The sequence below is a fragment of the Megascapheus bottae genome, chromosome 12 (assembly GCF_031878675.1).
Source record: "Megascapheus bottae isolate mThoBot1 chromosome 12, mThoBot2.hap1, whole genome shotgun sequence".
In the NCBI taxonomy this organism is placed as follows: Eukaryota; Metazoa; Chordata; class Mammalia; order Rodentia; family Geomyidae; genus Megascapheus; species Megascapheus bottae.
In genome coordinates this window covers 58,330,507-58,349,312 of record NC_143520.1, presented here as the reverse complement: position 1 = coordinate 58,349,312, position 18,806 = coordinate 58,330,507, and the positions used below count along the sequence as shown (strand labels likewise).

The 18,806-nt window shown below is 37.4% G+C and overlaps 1 protein-coding gene across 2 annotated transcripts in view; it reads left to right on the top strand.

The window, feature by feature from the left end:
- Nucleotides 1-18,806, top strand: part of Fat3 (FAT atypical cadherin 3) — a 513,350-nt gene that overhangs the window by 393,045 nt on the left and 101,499 nt on the right. For both annotated transcript variants that reach the window (XM_090343055.1, XM_090343054.1), the window contains exons 6-8: nucleotides 305-444; nucleotides 13,599-13,874; nucleotides 16,809-17,019. In XM_090343055.1, the coding sequence (XP_090199181.1) occupies nucleotides 305-444; nucleotides 13,599-13,874; nucleotides 16,809-17,019 (627 nt within the window). The remainder of the gene's footprint in view (nucleotides 1-304; nucleotides 445-13,598; nucleotides 13,875-16,808; nucleotides 17,020-18,806) is intronic.

The following is an 18,806-nucleotide window of genomic DNA, read 5'->3' as shown; positions in this document are numbered from 1 at the left end:
GGCTTGAAGAGCCATTAGCTTTCTGAATATTTTATGGAGTCGACTTATGCTTCACTATTCTTGTCATTACTGCTGAGGGATTTTGTTGAGATACATTTTTGTTTTTTTAACACATTATAGAGGCTATAAGTTGAAATACAAATTAAGTTAGAAATAAAGAGGTCCCACTAAGATGTACAAATTTGAGCTCTAGGGATGCCTGTTCAAAAATATTTCATTGTAAGACCCAATAAGGTTATATGCATCAAGACATGGCAAGATTTCTGGGATGTGCTGACTCTGTGTTGTTTCTGTGAATCCCCAGGAGGGAACTTTGACAGCTCTTTTGATGCAGAGAAGGGTGTTGGGACAATTGTCATCGCAAAACCTTTGGATGCAGAACAAAGGTCAATCTACAACATGACTGTGGAAGTTACAGACGGAACCAATGTTGCTGTCACTCAGGTGAGCTGCTGTGACTGAGCACAAGGAGAGAGGAAGGGTGTGCTAAAGTCAGAAGCACAAGAAAGGAAAACACAGATACCTAGGGAAGAATACGATATGTTCATGGATTCCAGTGTTCCAAGAAATTCTTTTAGACAAAGGAATTGATCTGTTGTATTGTACAAATTCACAAGTCAAGAAACTCCCAGTGTTTATGTGTGGAAGAGTGACACATGTCTTCATTATTGTATTATCTCTTTATTTGTAAATTCTACATTCCTTGAACTGACAGAGGTAGGTACTTAACTTGTTTTCATTAACTCACCTGAAAGTTGTCATCTGACTTCTTAAATAATCTTTAAGTAGTTGTACAAAAGGGTTTATATTCAGCATGTCAATTTGTCAGTTTCAATACATCTTGATCCATGACATGCCTCCTTCCATTATTCTGACTTTTTAGACACCAAAAATTAAAGATAGAGAATACTTCAAAGGCCATATCATCATATTCCAGTTCATACAGTCTTAATGAAGAACAAACTGTCCCCATGGTCTCGGCAACCGCAGACTTGGTAGGCAGATGTATCTCCAGCTCATTGTTGTCTTGGTTGTTATCAAGGTAGCACCTCGCTTTATGTTCAGGCCAGCTTGGAATGCAGCCCAGTGGCTCACTGTTGCTTCCAGCCCAGGGAAACTCTTTGCCCAAACTGCACTTGAATTGAAATCCTCCAATCTCTACCTTCCAATTAACTAGTTGTGCAGGTGTGAGCTCCCTTTCCTGGCTCTCAAGGGTTTGTAATGCTGATCCTCTGGATTTAGAGGGAGGTTCAAAACAATGATGTCTGGCCCTACTCCCTAAGTACTGACATCAGCACATTGCCCTGTTTTATATACAAAAGGGTATGAAGAACCATGTGGGGAAAAATCTTTGGCCTTCTCACGTACCACAAAACATTTTCCAAAGTGATACATACAACACTAGATAAGAGTAAAGCCGACTTGTCTTACATATAAGATTTATGTCTTATTTTCAGCAACAGACCTAGGCTTGTTACAGCAGCAATCTGGCACACAGATAGATGGGTACACATATCTATAACTCCTGCTTCTCTCTGCTATTCCCATGACTCAGAAGGCACCAAAAATGTTCCCTGTTGTGCCTCAGTGAGCCTCAAAATCATTCTAAATACAATGCTTCCAGTAGGAAGGGTGAAGATTTTTGTCTACCCTAAAGCAAACAAGTATTAATTCATTCCAGTTAGGATGTTAGCTTTTCTAATTGTGCAGTTTGAAAAGCACATTTTATATGTGTTTTGAACCACCTTCCTTTTAGTGCCAAAAAATATGATAAGTTTCTTTTTTGAGGGGTTGGTTGATAACAAGTCGTTGAAGACGGTAATAAGGTAAGGTTTGTTTTAGTACAACTTCCTTAGTTTCTATTTGCATGTACAGAGAAACATCAAGCAATAGTCACACAAGCTGCTAGTGCATGACAGTTTATATGTCTCCAACCCATGTTGTAGAACTAGGATGATTCTGAGAACTGGAACTAGGATGATTCTGAGACTGTCTGCCTTAAAGACTCCTGCTTATACTTGCTGTATAGCACCATTATTAATATTACCCCCATTCACTCTCAAAATAGTTCCAATTGGGACAATGAATTCTATGATCTTCCTACTGCAAACTTGACTGCTTCAGGGTGTTTTCAAACCTAACACCAAGGCCCATGGAAAAGCTCTACTGTCTGACGTCTATATAAGCATGCCCCAGACACTAGACATGAATACAGAACAACTGGCTCCCAGTATTGCAAGGTCATGCTGCTAATTCACTGTCAATGCATTTGATTTTCAAAGTAGCCATTTCTTAGCATATCCAACATCAACTTTTGAATGCTACTTGAGAAAGGGAAGATGTAGTTGATGAAATACAAATGAAGCACAGAATCATATTCATTTCCAGACTTTTCTTTAGGGTTTTGTACTAGTTGAACTAAGTGTCACTTGGTATTCCCCAAATGTTATGGGTACCCATTAAATATTTTTAGGATAAGTGAGTGAAAAATAGATACCAAATATTTATTCAAGAGTTTTGTGGAAGGTATGTGGAATCCGTAAAACACTCAACTAATTCCTGTCAATCAAATTGGTATCTTTATTTATCTATATCTAAAAAGACATATATCAATGAATTTTTTTTTCTATTTTCATTATGCTAGATAAGAAATAAAGTAAATCAAGATATGTTAACAATTAGTCTAGCAAGGGGGAATTGGGCCAGGGGTGAAGGTGAATGTAGGTGACTCACGTTGAAGTACTTTATCTATCTGCATTTATTAAAATAGAACAATGGAATCTATTGAACTTGTGTTATATGGGGGGGGGTAGAAGGATGACAGAGAGGTAGATGGATGGGGTAAGTTTGATCTTGGCACGTTGTATGCATATATGGAAATGCCAAAATGAAATTTACCTGTACAACTTGTATGCTAATAACAACATTTGAAAAGAAAGAAATAATTTAATGAAATTCCTTCTGCAGTTCAAACCATGTGCTGTATAAATTCCTGTAGTAATAGTGATTGAGTACACTTGCTTGCTAGTTTGTTTGTTTGTTTGTTTGTTTGGGGGTAGTTTTTGCCAGTCCTGGGGCTTGAACTCAAGGCTTCAGTACTGTCCTTGGGCTTTCTCAAGGCTAGAACTCTACCACTTGAGCCACAGCATCACTTCTGGCTTTTTCTATGTATGTGGTACCGAAGGATCAAACCCGGATCTTTGTGCATGCTAGGAAAGCATTCTACCACTAGGCTAAACTCCTGGCCCCTGCACGTTTGTTTTTGAAATGAGATCTCTCATCTATGACTGTCCAGGCTGATCTGGACATATGCTTCCCTCTGCTTCACCTATAAGGGGCTGTACAGAAACTATGCACCATCATGCAACCAATTATACAAAGTTTTAGACACATATAACTTAAATGGCCTCACTTCTAAAAAAAAGAAAAAAAACAATAAAATGTTAACATAGCAACATATATTGTAAGCCTGGGGGCATATATTGTCACAACTGACTTCTTTTTGGTTTTATTTCAGGCTAAAAATCAGACTTATTTCCAGAGCATTTCAGACAGAGTTAGAAAATTGAGGTGAACTTAAAGGACCTGCTTGGTAGGGCCAAGTGAAAGGGGCTAGTAAAGCATGTCAAGAGGCTTTCTTATCAGAAACATCCCATTCACACTGTGTTTCTAGAGCCATGCCTTCTTAAGAAGTGAAAACTAAAGACTCCCAAAGCATTAGCTTGTGGATCACCCTCACGATCAGAAAGTCATTCCTCTGTGGAGCTCTGTTAGACCTGACCGCCATCCAGGAATCCATTCACTAAGGTTACCCTGGCAAGAGTGACAAGACTGGCTCTCTGAATCAGTCAATATCTTCCATGCCATCACTATTTACAAAAAGATGACTGGGAAATAAAAGATATTCTAGATTTCTTTTAGAAACTACGAATGCAAGCTCCAATCTCTATTAGGCAATGATTCCATCAAACATACCCTTCTGTATACCTATAAGTATTTTGGAGCCCCCAAACACTTTTCAGTACTCAGGGACTGTTTTTTTCTTTTGTTCATTTGGGATCAGCATGCATGACACGGGATCACATCCAGTCTAAACAACATGTTGAATTTTATTTCACAAGTGAAAACAATTCAGAGCCTCGAGGTTCTGTGTGGACATGAAAAATCCTCCCTTCATCTTTACTTTGTCCTGTTTTCCTAATTCTCATGAGATTCTTGTGCCTCAGAATCATTACAATGCTGAGGACCCATGGCATTCTTTTCTTCACTGAGACTGACTAATGTAAGTACAGAATGTAATAGAGACTGTAGGTTTCAATTTTCAAAGATAACCATGAATTAAATGCAAGGAAAAAAAATCTCAATGTTTATAAAAACAAACAAACAAACAAAAAACCCTCCTGTGTAAAACAAGCAAGGTAGAACCAGGGAACACATAAAGAGCAGCAACAGAGAATGGTCAAAGAGGACGGAGTTACCACACATACACACATACAGGAGCATAACAACAGGACTTTAAGAGACCTTCTACTTCTAACTCTTGAACTGTTTCTGTACATATCATGTGGCATGCAATGGAACCAGGACTATTTGTAGAAATATCAAATTTCAAATGTACAGCAGAAACTTAGGGTATACCATCCTGTCAGTAAAAGACTAGTGGGCTCATGATTGTTTCTTCATTTTAAGAGACAAGTTGAATTGATTTAAAATAGGGAAGTCACTTAACACAGGTGCTATGTGTTATAATCAGGATGGACCCTACCCCCCCCACACCCTCCCCCACAAACCACTCAAGATGTCCACATTTTTGGGTACCAGTACTAGTGCTTGAGTTTTAGGGCCTGGATGCTGTACCTGAGCTTTTTCCACTCAAGGCTGGCACTCCACCACTTGAGATAGGCCAGCACTTCTCCCTTTCTATTGGTTAGAGATGCGTGTCATGGATTTTCCTAATTATATTGGCTTCAAACTGTGATCCTCAGGTATCAACCTCCTGAGTAGCTAGGATCACTGTGAGCCCTGGATATCCAAATTTTAATCTTTAGATATCACTTCAATTTCTCATAGCTAGCCATATATTTGGGGAGAGCCGGAATACAACCTCCTCATAACCTTTCCTTCCACCTTAGTTACGACACTCCTGACTAAGAGATAGATATGAAGAAATTGAACATCTTTCCCTACACATTTGCCAAAGCTATTGTGTCTCCATAGCAAGTCTAAATGAATCTAGAATATAACTCTTGTAAATGGTCAGTGGATAAAAATACAAGGTAGTATATAAGACCTAATATTTATATAATAAGATTTATTTAGACGCCTTTTAAAGATTCATTTCTCTTGGTCTGGGAGTTTGACCTAGTGGTAGTGTCCTTGCCTAGCATGCACGAAGACCCAGGTTCAATTCCTCGGTACCACATACATAGAAAAAGCCAGAAGTGGTGCTATGGCTCAAGTGGTAGAGCTCTAGCCTTGAGAAAGCCCAAGGACAGTGCTCAGGCCCTGAGTTCTAGCCCAGGATCTGGCAAAAAAAAAGATTCATTTTTCAATAGCTTTGGGAACTGTAGGGCGTGAGACTCAGAAGTAGACTTGTAGAGTGATGAGCCCAAATTTTCTTTCTCAAAATCATACCAACTCTGAACTTTCCTCTACACAAAAGGTTTAGTCTGATGCATCTAGGAAGATATCTGGAATCACTGACTGGGAATGACATGACCTAAGTTCACACCTGTGCTTGAGCAGTGCTAGTTGTGCCATTGGTCAGTCGTTCACTCTCTCAGATTCAGTTTTTATTCCTAGTAGGGGGAAAAACTACATGAGTTTCTTGAGTTGTAAGGGGGGGGGAAGATTATAAAGATGTTCTTGCAATCTCTGATGCACTGGACACATATAACCTTTATTAATGAAATGTGGTTCTCAGCTTAAAATTGAAATAACACACTGAATAGCTATAAATTGTGTGTGTGTGTGTGTGTGTGACTTTTATTGTTATTTGTGAAAGATAGTAGATATAGTGATGGCCAAAATGATCATCTAAAAGTTATATTAATTTGATTCAGGGACTCAGAATATGTGAGTTTGTGCTCTTAGTGTGTTTTCCTTATTCAACTCATGCTGTGGATTTATAAAGAGAAAAAAAAAAAACAGCCTTGATTTGTGTGCTCCACAATCAAACCTGGCACTAAAAGAATGCCTTTCCAAAATTCTCCTAGATTCTTACATCTCACAAATAGTCTATTGAGCTTGGCCTCGTCCTTCTGCTGCAAGGCCTATGCCCATTGACAAAGGAAGGGGTGGTGACCTCTGTTCCTGAGGTTAGACTTGACTTTCACCTTGGGCGTTTCCATTGCTCTCTATCTCTAAGTGCTAGTCCTTGGATTTCCTGACTGGCCCACTCCTTTAGAAAGGATATTTTACCTTAAGGAATTGGACTTTGTTTTATCCTTCCGCTCCAATCAATCTCATCCTGTTTAAAAGGGGAAGGGTTAACCAAATCAAGCTTGTTGACACCATTCAATGAGACCAAGATTAAGAGATTTCCTTGGCCCAGTCCTCTCTTCAAGGGTTTTCTTTCATACAGTCTTATCAGGTAGAAAAAAAGAAGGCAGCAGTCCTAAACCTTTTTTGTATATTGAGATGAAGGAAATCTGACAGCACAACACTGCAAGGAGATAAATAAGTCTTCAGACCAGCACTTACATTGGAGACTTCTGTTTTCAGAAGTAATGATAGAATCTCACTGTATGTAATAGATGTATGCCTGACATTGTATGAGAAAATCAATTTTAGAAGATGAGTTCCAATTTTAAAGACAGCAGGGAGCTTTTCTATTTAAAATAATCTCATGATTAATGTTCCTGAAATGTGAATGGCCACATCAGTTATCTCATTTGTAAAAGAACAAAACAAAAATCTCACAGCAAACAAACCTAGGACATTTGTAGAAATCTTTGCTGACATATTACATACATTTATTCCGAATATACTTGTGATATAAATGTACAAAGAAGTGGTGCAGTGGAATCAATACAGAACTGGCTGCAAAAGATTTGGATTTGAGTCTGGCATGACTCGCATGACTTTGTCCTTGTGATCCTTGAATATTTAATTGGAGATAAGAGTCTTGAAGGGACTTTTCTACCCAAGTGGGCTTTGAACTTCAATTGTCAAATCTCAGCTTTCTGATTAGCAAAGATCACAGGTGTGAGTCATCAATGTATGGCTTCCCCTACTGAAAAGTTAGGAATATAAATTGGACACATATTTATCCACTGTAATACAAGTGCAGGCTACTCATACATTCAAAGGTAAAATCCATGAGGAAAATATATGGCACATCACCTTTAAAAGCTCAAAAGTACTGGATGTCTAAAAAATGGTTGTGAAATGTAAGCAGAGGCAGAGAAGACTTAGAATAATTTAGGGCATAACTGATTCTAATAAAAGACAGAGCTCTTGCTCTAAAATTCATCTCTTTGGGCACTTCATGCCATAAGTCTTTGTAGAACAGGATTTGGCATCTGCCCAGATCTAGAAAAGCCTGAAAAACCCATAATGTTTGTGGTGGGTAGTACTGAAACCAGCTCTGAAGAGGCCTCCTATACAGGGGTTTTCTCCTGCTTTGATTCTATTGTACTTCTTCAGGCTTTTAATTACCATTTTGAACACAACATCTCTGAGAGTTACTTTGCTTTGTTTGTTAGTTCAGAAACTCACAAATAGCCCCAACTGTGGGAAATAAAAAGCAAGTGGGGAGAAGGAAGTCACTGACAGAGAAACACTTGTTCTGACTGTAGATTAGGCAAGCAGAAAGAGGCAGGCTTTTCAAAACCACATCCACTTTGAGACTTCATGAAGGCACAGTAGGCTTGCTAGCCCTGTTAATATAGCTAGTTCTGTACAATTACATATTTTAGCATCTTAACTAAGTTATCTTTGAACTTTTCCAAGGAAAGATTTGGTGTTAAAAAAAAATCAAGCATGTTTTTGCAAATACACTGACCTTACAAACAATACCCAAAATGACTGGCACACATCTAAATCTTTGTTTAAGGACTTGACTCCAGGACAAAGTTTGCATTGCTTCCTTTCTCTCATTCAGAAAAGCAGGTCTGCATTCTGCCCCCAGAGTGAAAGCACAGCCATGCTCTAGCTGTCATTATTTTTAACAGTGAATAACTTTCTGCAATGTAGTCAAATGTTAGCTAGCATACAATTTAATGGAAGAGCATCACAGACTTTTCTATTATTCAGGAATAAGATGATAATGTCACTGTATCTGTACCATGTAACCTTGTATTATGAGTACTACACGATGCAATAAGACAAATTAAAGTAGGTATACCATAAGAATTATAAAGAAAGAATTAATACTATCTTCAGGGCATGAGATATAATTATATGCCTGAAACACTCAAAAGAGTGAACAGAAAAAAAAGTACTGCAAGTGACAAGAAAACATAGTAAAATAGTAGGTTATAAAGTTAACATATAAAAATCAGTAACCTAGAGATGTCACCAAAACTATGAAAAATGAAAAGATTTCTTGCAAAAGAAAATTGCACTGATGATAACAAGCATTCTAAAAAGAATTCAAAGCTTGCCTCAAGCAAACTAAAGTACCTCAAGCAAACTAAAGTACCTCAGACAAACCAGTGATTTGAATAAATGAAAAATGATAAAGCATGGCTCTGGAGAGAAGGCTCCCTTAGTTAATCCAAAGTTTCTCCATAATTTTAATCAAAAACTACCAAGTTACAAATGGACTATTAGGTTTGAAAGGAAGTTTAATAAGCCAAAACAAGAGTCCATTCTTGTAAGTATCAACATGTGTACAATAAAAATGTTTTGTATGTTGTTGAATGAAAAGACAGATGAAGCTTTGGAACAGAATAGAAAAGTCTAGCTAGACACCCCAAGTGACTAATGCCTGTAATCCTAGCTACAGAGGAGGCAGAGACTGAGTATTAGGATCAAATCCAGCCCAGGCAGGAAAGTCAAAGAGACTCTTATCTCTAATTAACCAGCAAGAGGCTGGAAGGCCTGCAGCTCAGTGGTAGAGAGGAATGATGAGCAAAATAGATAAAGGACAGCACCTAGTCCCTGAGCTCAAGCCCCTATACCAGTACAAAAATAAAGAGAAAAAAATCAGAAATATACTAATTGTATATGCCACATTAGTACAGAATGAAAGTGGCCTCTTCAATCATTGGAAAGTGATAGTTTTCTAAAACAAGAGCTCTGAAACGGATGCTGAACCATGGGTCAAATAAATAAATAAAACTGGATCTATTTCTCATATACTACACCAGGAAAAATTCCAAATGAATAAGAGATATACAAAGAAAATGAAACGATCAGATGCTATTTTGAAAAACTGCATGTTCATCTATAATCTGCAGGTGCAGAAAATATCCTAAACTATGATTTCAAATCCAAAATCCATAAGGAAAAAGACTGATATATTCACATTTGCATGGCAAAAAATCTCACAGTGAACAAAATAAAATGCATAACAAAATTACACACAACTTTGCATTTTGTATCTCCAGATTTCCAAAACTAAAGAAGGAACTGGTATAAATAGTTTCACAGAAAAAGAAATGCAAATGTCTCTTAAACACATGCAAAGATGCTCAACCTCACCTATAATAAGAAAAATAAAAAATAAAACTACACTAAGATATTACTTCTCTTCTATCAGATTGACAAAACAACCACTTTTTATCACATAGTCCTTTGGCAAGTCTGTGAGAGGCATTTACTCTTACATATTATTATGACAATGCAAAAGGAAAAAGCCTCAGGGGAAAGGAAATATGGTAAACCTCACAAAAGTACAAAAGCACTTATCAATCCCAATGCTAGGATCCAAATCTATGTCAACAGAAATATTAAAGTGTACAGGTTCTTCTTTGCATACTCTTTCTATGAGCAAAACTTGGAAACATCTGAAATGAGCATAAGTGGTGAACTAGTTGGGTTGAGAATGATGCATTTACCTATTGGAAGAGATCCTATGCTCTGTAGAGCTATCTGTGAGATATACTATAGTTTCTTCAATAGCACTATGGCGTTAGGGGTCAGATATATTTTTGGTTGAGGATCTGTCCTCTGCTTTATAGTGTGTCTAGAAGCTCCCCTGGCTTATACCCACTAGATATCAGCAAATCTCCTTCTTCTAGTTGTAAAATGTCTCTAGACATTTTCAGAGTGATAGCTTCTCCAATTGTCACCAGGAAGATGAAACCTATCCCCAATTGAGAACCAATCTGGAGAAAGAGGAAATAATAATATGAAGGGGAAAGGGCAAAGAAACAAAACTTCTTTGAATGTTTTTGTGAACTTAAGTTTAGTACCTTTACATGTATTTAAAAATTAAATGCTACAATGCACCAGGATTAACTACAAATAGATCAAAGACCTCGAGGTAAAAGCAGATACACTGAAAACTTTACAAGAAGGAATAGGAGATACACTAGGTCTCCTTGGCACAGGTTGAAACTTTCTTAATAAGGACCAAGAAGCACAACAAATCAGAGAAAGTCTGGAAAAGTGGGACTGCATTAAACCACAAAGCTTCTGTACAGCAAAGGACATAGCTAGCAAATTAGCTAGAAAGCCTACAGAGTGGGAGAAGATCTTCTCTAACCATACAACAGACAAAGGCCTCATATCTAAAATATATCAACAGCTCAAAAAATTGATTCACTCCAAAACTAATCTCCAAAGAAACAACCATCCTATTAAAAGATGGGCCAAAGACTTAAAGAGAGATTTCTCTGCAGAAGAAATAAGAATGGCCTATAAATACATGAAGAAATGCTTGACATCTCTGGCCATGAAAGAAATGCAAATCAAAACAACTCTAAGGTTTTACCTCATTTCAGTTAGAATGGCCAGGATCAAGAAATCTAATAACAACAGATGCTGGAGGGGATGTGGCCAGGAGGGATCACTACTACGCTGTTGATGGGAGTGTAAACTCATTCAACCACTATGGAAAGCAGTATGGCAGCTCCCCAAAAGACTAAACATAGAACTCCCCTATGACCCAGCAATTCCGCTACTTGGCATTTACCCAACCATCCAGAAACAAGGACATACTGAATCCACTAGCACAACGATGTTCATTGCAGCACTATTTACCATAGTAAAGATATGGAACCAACCCAGATGTCCCTCAGTTGATGACTGGATCAACAAGATGTGGTATTTATATACAACAGAATTCTATGCTGCTGTCAGATAGAAAGACATTGCTCCATTTATAAGGAAATGGAAAGACTTAGGAAAAAATCATATTAAGTGAAGTAAGGCAGACTCAAAGGAACATAGGCTCAGTGGTTTTCCTCATTTGTCATAATCAGTAGAAACCTTGGGCTCTCCTAGAAGAGATTTATAATAGAACAAGACCTAGATGCATAAGGCCATATAGGATGATGCTAAATGAAAGGACCTCCAGGATATAGAAACAAAAGCCATATAGTGAGTGATTGTTGTCCTTAACATACTATGTTATCTCTCATCTCTTTTGCTGTACCTTGGTTATCTCATATTGTTACAGTATTTCACCTTGTTATCTGATATATTGTATATGTGTGTATTTGGTTATTTGAAATAGTATAGGGAAGGGAGGAAAACAAGATGAGGGGTGAGGGCGGGGGGAAGGAAATGGGGACCAAGACATGAGAAAGGGTATCAAAGTATGTGAAGTAATGCAACTTCTATCTGGTGAATAAAATGTAACCCTTATATTAATTACAATAAAAATATATGGAAAAAATTAAATGCTAAAACCAAGCCTGAAATGTGGAAGTAAATGAAAGGAAAATGATTTTAAATGTGTATTATGTCTTCACAGAGAATTATGCTAAGTGATTTTAGGTATACTAACACAATTTCTTTTTCCTACTTCTTATGCCTACTAATTGAACTTCTTATTCCTACTTATTATTAAGTATTAATACTAAGAATTAATATTAAGTTATTTTGAAGGCCTCAATTGCAACATAATTGCAATAGCCATGCTATATTGTTATTCTGAGGCTTAAGCATGTATTTTAGATAAAACAATGACTAATTATAACCATGTCATTGAATAAGGGAAGTATCTCTGTGAGGGAAATGAGAAACAAATAGGAAAACAATGATATTAGGTAAAGACCCTGATGTTCCAATTTGAATTGGATATGTCAGTATGAACTCATGAAATACTTATTTTTTTAAATTCTTTACTATCTCTGCCCAATAAAAAGGAGTTGAAACAAAAGCAATCCAGTATAAGTATTGCTAATAATTGCATGTGATCTCCAACTGTCATTTTTAACGAAAAAGAAGTTTTGGGGGAGGAAAGGGCTGTTTAGGATTTAAGGAGAAAATGAGGAAGAGGGAAGTGTGGCTGTGGTTCAAGTAGTAGAACACCAGGCTTAAGGGAAAAAAAGATATCCAAGAGCATGAGGTCTTGAGTTCAAGCCCCAGCTCAGTGGCTTGTGTGCATTAAAATCCTAGCTACTCAGGAGTTTGAAAATCATGGTTCAAGGGCAGCCTAGACACAAAAGTCCATGAGACACTTATCTTTAAGTAACAACCAAATCATCAGAAATAGAAATCTGGGTCAAGAGGTAGAGCATTGGCCTTTAACAAAAATCAGGGTCAGTGGTCAGACCCTGAGAACTGGCACACACAGAAAAAAAATAATTAGATATATTTGAACGTGAATTGAGTATTTAATATTAGGAATTATTGTGGTCCACATTTAGGTTCATTCATGCTTGTGTTTGCTACCATGTACATTTGTATTTATTCCTAGAGTCTCTGTCTCTTTGAGATATACACTGTAATTACATATAACTGAGACTTGCTTCAATGAAAATTTCGGTTAACAGGTGGGAATGAATGGGAAGACAGATGAAACCAGGTTAATATGATCTAATCAGTGTCAATGCTGAATGATGAATACATGAGCATTCATTTAACCATTACTTTTATACTTGCCTGGAGATTTTAATCATAAAGTGCTTCATGAAAGAAAACCACTTAGAAACTATATTTTTAACTACTATAAACTTTGCCAGACCCTTGTCATTTGAAGGACAACCACAACGCATGGATGCTGGGTTGAGAGGCTCTAATTACATGGAGTTTGCCTATGCTCATCCCTCGCTGTCCTCTGCCTCTTTTATGCCGCTTTCCACATCTTGTAACATCTCCTCCACTGGTAGGAGAAGCTTACATGATGAGAACATAAGAAAATAAGAACTTCCTAAATGAAGGTCACCTTGTGATCATTTACATTACACTGCCAATAATTCCATGAAATCACCACTTTCTAGTGGCTGTCACAGCTGTTGAATTAATAGTGACAAGATTGTCTAGCTCATCGTTGATCGTTTATGTACCTGCTAATGTGAACTGATGGTTTATTGCTAATTATGGAGAGTTTTTTTTAAAATAAGTGCTTCCTACATGTTTATAGAGCTGTAAGAATCTAGGATGTGAGTACACAGAATAGGATGAAGGGCTATGCTTCTCTTACTAGCAATGACTGAACTGGAGTTGAATGAGTCATCAATCTTCTCTTCTTGTAACTATAGGTATTTATCAAAGTTCTGGATAATAATGATAACGGCCCAGAATTCTCTCAGCCAAATTATGAAGTGACGATTTCTGAAGATGTGCTTCCAGACACAGAGATCGTGCAGGTAGAAGCCACAGACAGAGATGAGAAACACAAACTGAGCTACACAGTCCACAGTAGCATTGACTCTATCAGCATGAGGAAATTCCGCATTGACCCCAGCACTGGTGTTCTGTATACTGCCGAGAGACTGGACCACGAAACTCAGGACAAGCATATTCTCAACATAATGGTAAGACCCCTCTGCTGTTTTGTTCTCCTGACAAATCCCTTAACCTGTCAAGGCAAACGCTTTAGTCTGCAAAAATACAGAGCCCTTTATTACTTGTAAACAGTAATAAATTCGGTCTTTTTCACTGCCAGCTCACATTCAGTTCTGCCTTTTTTATTTCAATGAAGAATTGCTATAGTTAGCTAGCAACTCTCTCTATATATATATTACCAAACTGAAACGTGAGATAGGTTCTGCAGAAACTAGCTGTTCAGTAAATGCCGGTGACTGTCTAGCTACAGAAGGAGGAATCGTGCTGGTACACATCCGGAAGATTTATGTCAAAGTTTTTTTATAAAAATTCCCTTATAATTTAATCATAAGGTAATCTGTTACTCAACCTGTGCGATGCTCTAACCTAGGAAGCATTTTTTTTTAATTTTTTTATTGTAATTAGTAAAAGGGTTACATGATATTTGCCAGATAGAAGGTGCATTAATTCACATACATTGATACCCTTTCACATGTCTTGGTACCCGTCTTGGTTTTCCCCCCTTCCCTGGGAAGCATTTTGAGACCCAATTTGTCACTTATTACACTGGCAGTTGGACCTTGTGTTGAATGCAAACACTAACACACAAAAGATATCTTAACACAAGCTAAGGATACAGAATAAGGCCTGCAGAAAGTGAAAAGTCTCAAATTATATTCATTTATGTTCCTTTGATGTACAAAAGTTACCTTACTTTAAAAAAGCTTATTATCTTTAAATAATTGTACAAAGGGGTTACCATTTTACAGTTTTATAAATTCAATTCATCTTGATCAGTGTAACCCCTTTAACAGTCTTACACTTTCCAACTCCCCCTTTGCTTATTTTTCTTAAAAATTGCAGTACATACAATGAATTATTGACTGCATTCTCCTCCCTTTCCTCCTTATCCTTAAGCGTGGGCTAAGCACCAGTGGCTAGTTACCCAGGAGGCTGAGATCTGAAGATCATAGTTCAAAGCCAGCCTTAGCAGATAAATTCATGAGACTCTTTACCTCCAATAACCAGCAAAACACCAGATGTGGTGGTGTGGCTAAAGTTAGACCAGCCTTGAGTTAGAAAGGCAAGCAAGGTGTGAGCGTACATACATATATATGTAGGTATATATATATATATGTATATATATATATGCAGGTGAAGTTTGGCTAGTTCACATAATTGATGAGAGTCATCTTTGATTTACTTTGGTCTATAATCATCCCTCTATCAGCTCTGTGGCAATGGACAGCTTATTAGCTTATTGCATTCTTAAGACCAGGAAAGCTGACAGAGACTTAATCTTATTCACTAATTCCCTTTGACATACACTAAGACTGAAAGTAATATGCTGCTACGTGTTACTTTTCACTTTGTGAGGTTGGAAACTTTCCTGGGAAGGGAAAGTTGAGATCACTGCTCTTGCGTCTTGCCTCTTAGCTAAGACTCCAAGGACCAGAGGGGCAAATTGCAGAGCGCGCCAGATGCTTCTCTCTGTCCCTGTATTCATTTGAATCAACAGCTTTTCCCTGAGCACAGATTGCCTTCCATGCCCTGTTCTAGGCACTGAGTATACAAAGGATACAAAGTCCCTATACTCTTCAAGCTGACATTCTGTTGGAATTGATCTAGATTTCAAGAATACCAGAATTGAGATCAGTTTAATCTTTGGGTGTGGCAGTCCAGTGTATAAATGTTCAGCACACTCACGGGGTTGAGCTTGCATGATTTCTTCCAGGGCAGAAGCCTTGTCCCAGTGACTAACTCCATCCTCGTGGTTCTTCAAGTCATTCTGTTCATTTTTTCCTGGACAAATTCAGATTTAATTTGGTCATCCTCTACCATTTATCATCTATGATTGACTATTAAAAATGATTCCTTTGTGCTCCATTTCTCTAATCTAAGCCACTTTAGTTATTTTGCTCATTCCTTCTAGTTACTATACATTTTTTTTTAGAAAAAAAGAACTAAAATGCTTTCCTTGATGGCTGTTGTTAAGGTAGTTTTAATTCCTTTTGTAACTCTCTGAAGTTAAGCAGTTGACAACTAAGCAAGCTAAGATGACACATCTGAGTAGTGCTACATAGAATTACAAAAATTGGTTGAAGAACCAATCATTTATAAGCTTCTGCCTTGTTCAAACCTGGAAAAACTTTATAACTATCAAGCACATTTCTTTAGTCAAGTCGCACAGGGGCTCCTAAATTTAGAAAATAAAGATTGCCTGCCTCTTGTCAATCATAAGAGCTCTTCTTCAGCTCTGGGCTTCTGTAGATTCTGAATTGTCTTGTTTGAAACAACCACATGCTGACATTGCCACAGTATTTCTGTTTCTGTGTGTTCCTCTTGCTTCCTCCAGGAAGCACAGCACAATATTCAGTTCTTACTCCCTCAGAGGGCATTTTTCAGTGCACTGATGACAGCATGTACCTCTGGCATTACAGGCTATGTCTCTTTTTTATATTTCCCAGTGAATACTGGGCTTCTTGAGGATAGAAACGATACATGTTTTCTGAATGAATGGCAATTCGTAGCTAACACTGTATGTGTTAAACTTACTCAGCTTTCCCTCCAAAAGAGCCCACGGGACATACATAACAAAAGGGAGGTGTGAAGGGGCCTAGAAACAAGGGCTGGATCTGTGATATCCAGGCATCCAAATAAGCACAGACCATGAGCCAGACATCCAGTTAAGCGTGGTTCCTATCTTTGATTCACTCATGGACATTACTAGAGCCCTTGGCTCACAAACTGTATCTCTCTTGTTAATGTTCGCCTTATAGAGCACCAGCCAAGTACCTGGGAGTGATTGGATCAAACACCTTGCATGCATTATCTCATTATGTTTTCCCTACAGACATAGCCATATGAGTGAGTACTTGTAATGCAAGATTTTAGTCCTACTGCTTCTTGTATTTTGCCTAAAGGTCAGAGATCAGGAGTTTCCTTATCGAAGAAACTTGGTCCGAGTCATTGTGAATGTGGAAGATGCTAATGATCACAGTCCTTATTTTACCAACCCACTGTATGAAGCATCTGTGTTTGAATCGGCTGCTCTGGGATCAGCTGTTCTGCAAGTAACAGCTCTGGACAAAGACAAAGGGGAAAATGCAGAGCTCATATATACCATAGAAGCAGGTGAGAGCTGTAGACCTCTTGCACAGGTTTCAGCATGATGCATGATATTCGGCCTACAATAGTGTATTGCAACTGTGTGAAATTCAGATCATTACCACTGAATCATGTCCAAATGAGTATTTTGGCCAAGTATACTACTCATTGGTGTGATGATAATCTATCAAGTTTTCGTGTTTCAATATTGACAGTAATCTTAGATTTTTCTGGAATGGAGAAAAGATAAGAAATATATAATACATTTAGTAATCTTAACCTACAAGCCATAGTCTCTAACTAAAACTTCCAAAGCCCCCTATCACATAAGGGCTTCTTGGCTGACCTAGGAACTGAATCTTATATGTAGTAAGTGAACTATTGGCTTAAAAAACTCTCTCTATGCTTACTCATGATTAACATCATATATAGCTGATAGATATGAGGGCTCTTATTTAACCAGTTAACTAGCAAACTTCTTTCATTAAACGTGACATTTAAAAATTGCTGGGAGTGTGACCTAGTGGTGGAGTGCTTGCCTAGCATACATGAAGCCCTGGGTTCAATTCATTGGTACCACATACATACACAGAAAAAGCCAGAAAGTCCTGCTGTGGCTCAAGTGCTAGAGTGCTAGCCAACAGGACTGGCACAAAAAAGTTAATTTACCATTCAAAAGAAAACTATAGTTTACTGATGTTTGGAAGATAAATAACTAGGAAACATTTATGACAGAGAAATAAATGTCTAAGCAAGAGATAAGACTAAAAAAATGACAAATACCTTATCCACTCTGCTTTTCTCTGCTTTTCTGCCTTTTCTGAATATTCAAAGCACATATTTCCAAAACGTTCTGCAACATTTTTGTCTATTGTACATAATGCCAAAAGAAATCTCTTTCCATGCCGGCAATAGAAAAGCTTCCTTCTCTTCATTTAAATGAAGACCATTTTGTGAGTGGCTGAGTTAAAATAGAAATGCTACAATGGAGCTTTTAGACTAGAATTTTTGGAAGAAGAAAAGCCAATAACTTTCTTCTATATGTGTCTCTGCATTTAGTGATAATCTACAAATCTGTCCCATATTAGATGCTCACATTTTACATGCTTCTCTACTAACTCTAAAGGAAAAAGCGGAGAGGGGTTTAAGACAAAATGTTGGTCCATAATGATCCTGTAAAGGGAGAAATTTCCTCCATTTCTGTTGTCGGTGTCCTTGGGTTTTCCTTTCAATGCAAAGCCAGACAATTATTTACTAGTACAGTTTTACAGCTCTATGAATCACACACTTTTATCACATTATTATATAATCATAATGCTTCTGATTCCACAAATAATACCAGGTCACTTGAATAAAAAAATGAATGTTTAAATATCATAGAAAGTCATCTAATCCAACATTGTTTTTATTTTTTTCTCTGGATTGGTTTCTAATCTAGTGTTTTTTTCTTTGTTCATTCATTCATTCATTCATGTATATTCTCTCGTCACCAATAAAACTTCATGTCATTGTGTGTCCATCTGCTTTTTATTTTTATTATTGAGACCACTATTTTTACATGTCAGAGCCAGCAATTTGTATGCCAATGTGGAGGTTCTCAAGGAATAACTTAACTTAGCATGCTGGTGAAAATGACTGCTCCACATATATTTTAACCTCCAGGTCATTTATTTAACAATCAAGTGACTCAAAAGAAAAAAGCTAGTTTTTGAAAACATCCTTTATTGAGTAAATGTAAATTTCCAGAAAATAAAGTAAGAGTTGGTATCTTTAAAATGATGTTTGCCTGACTATACATGTAAGAAGCTAATGAG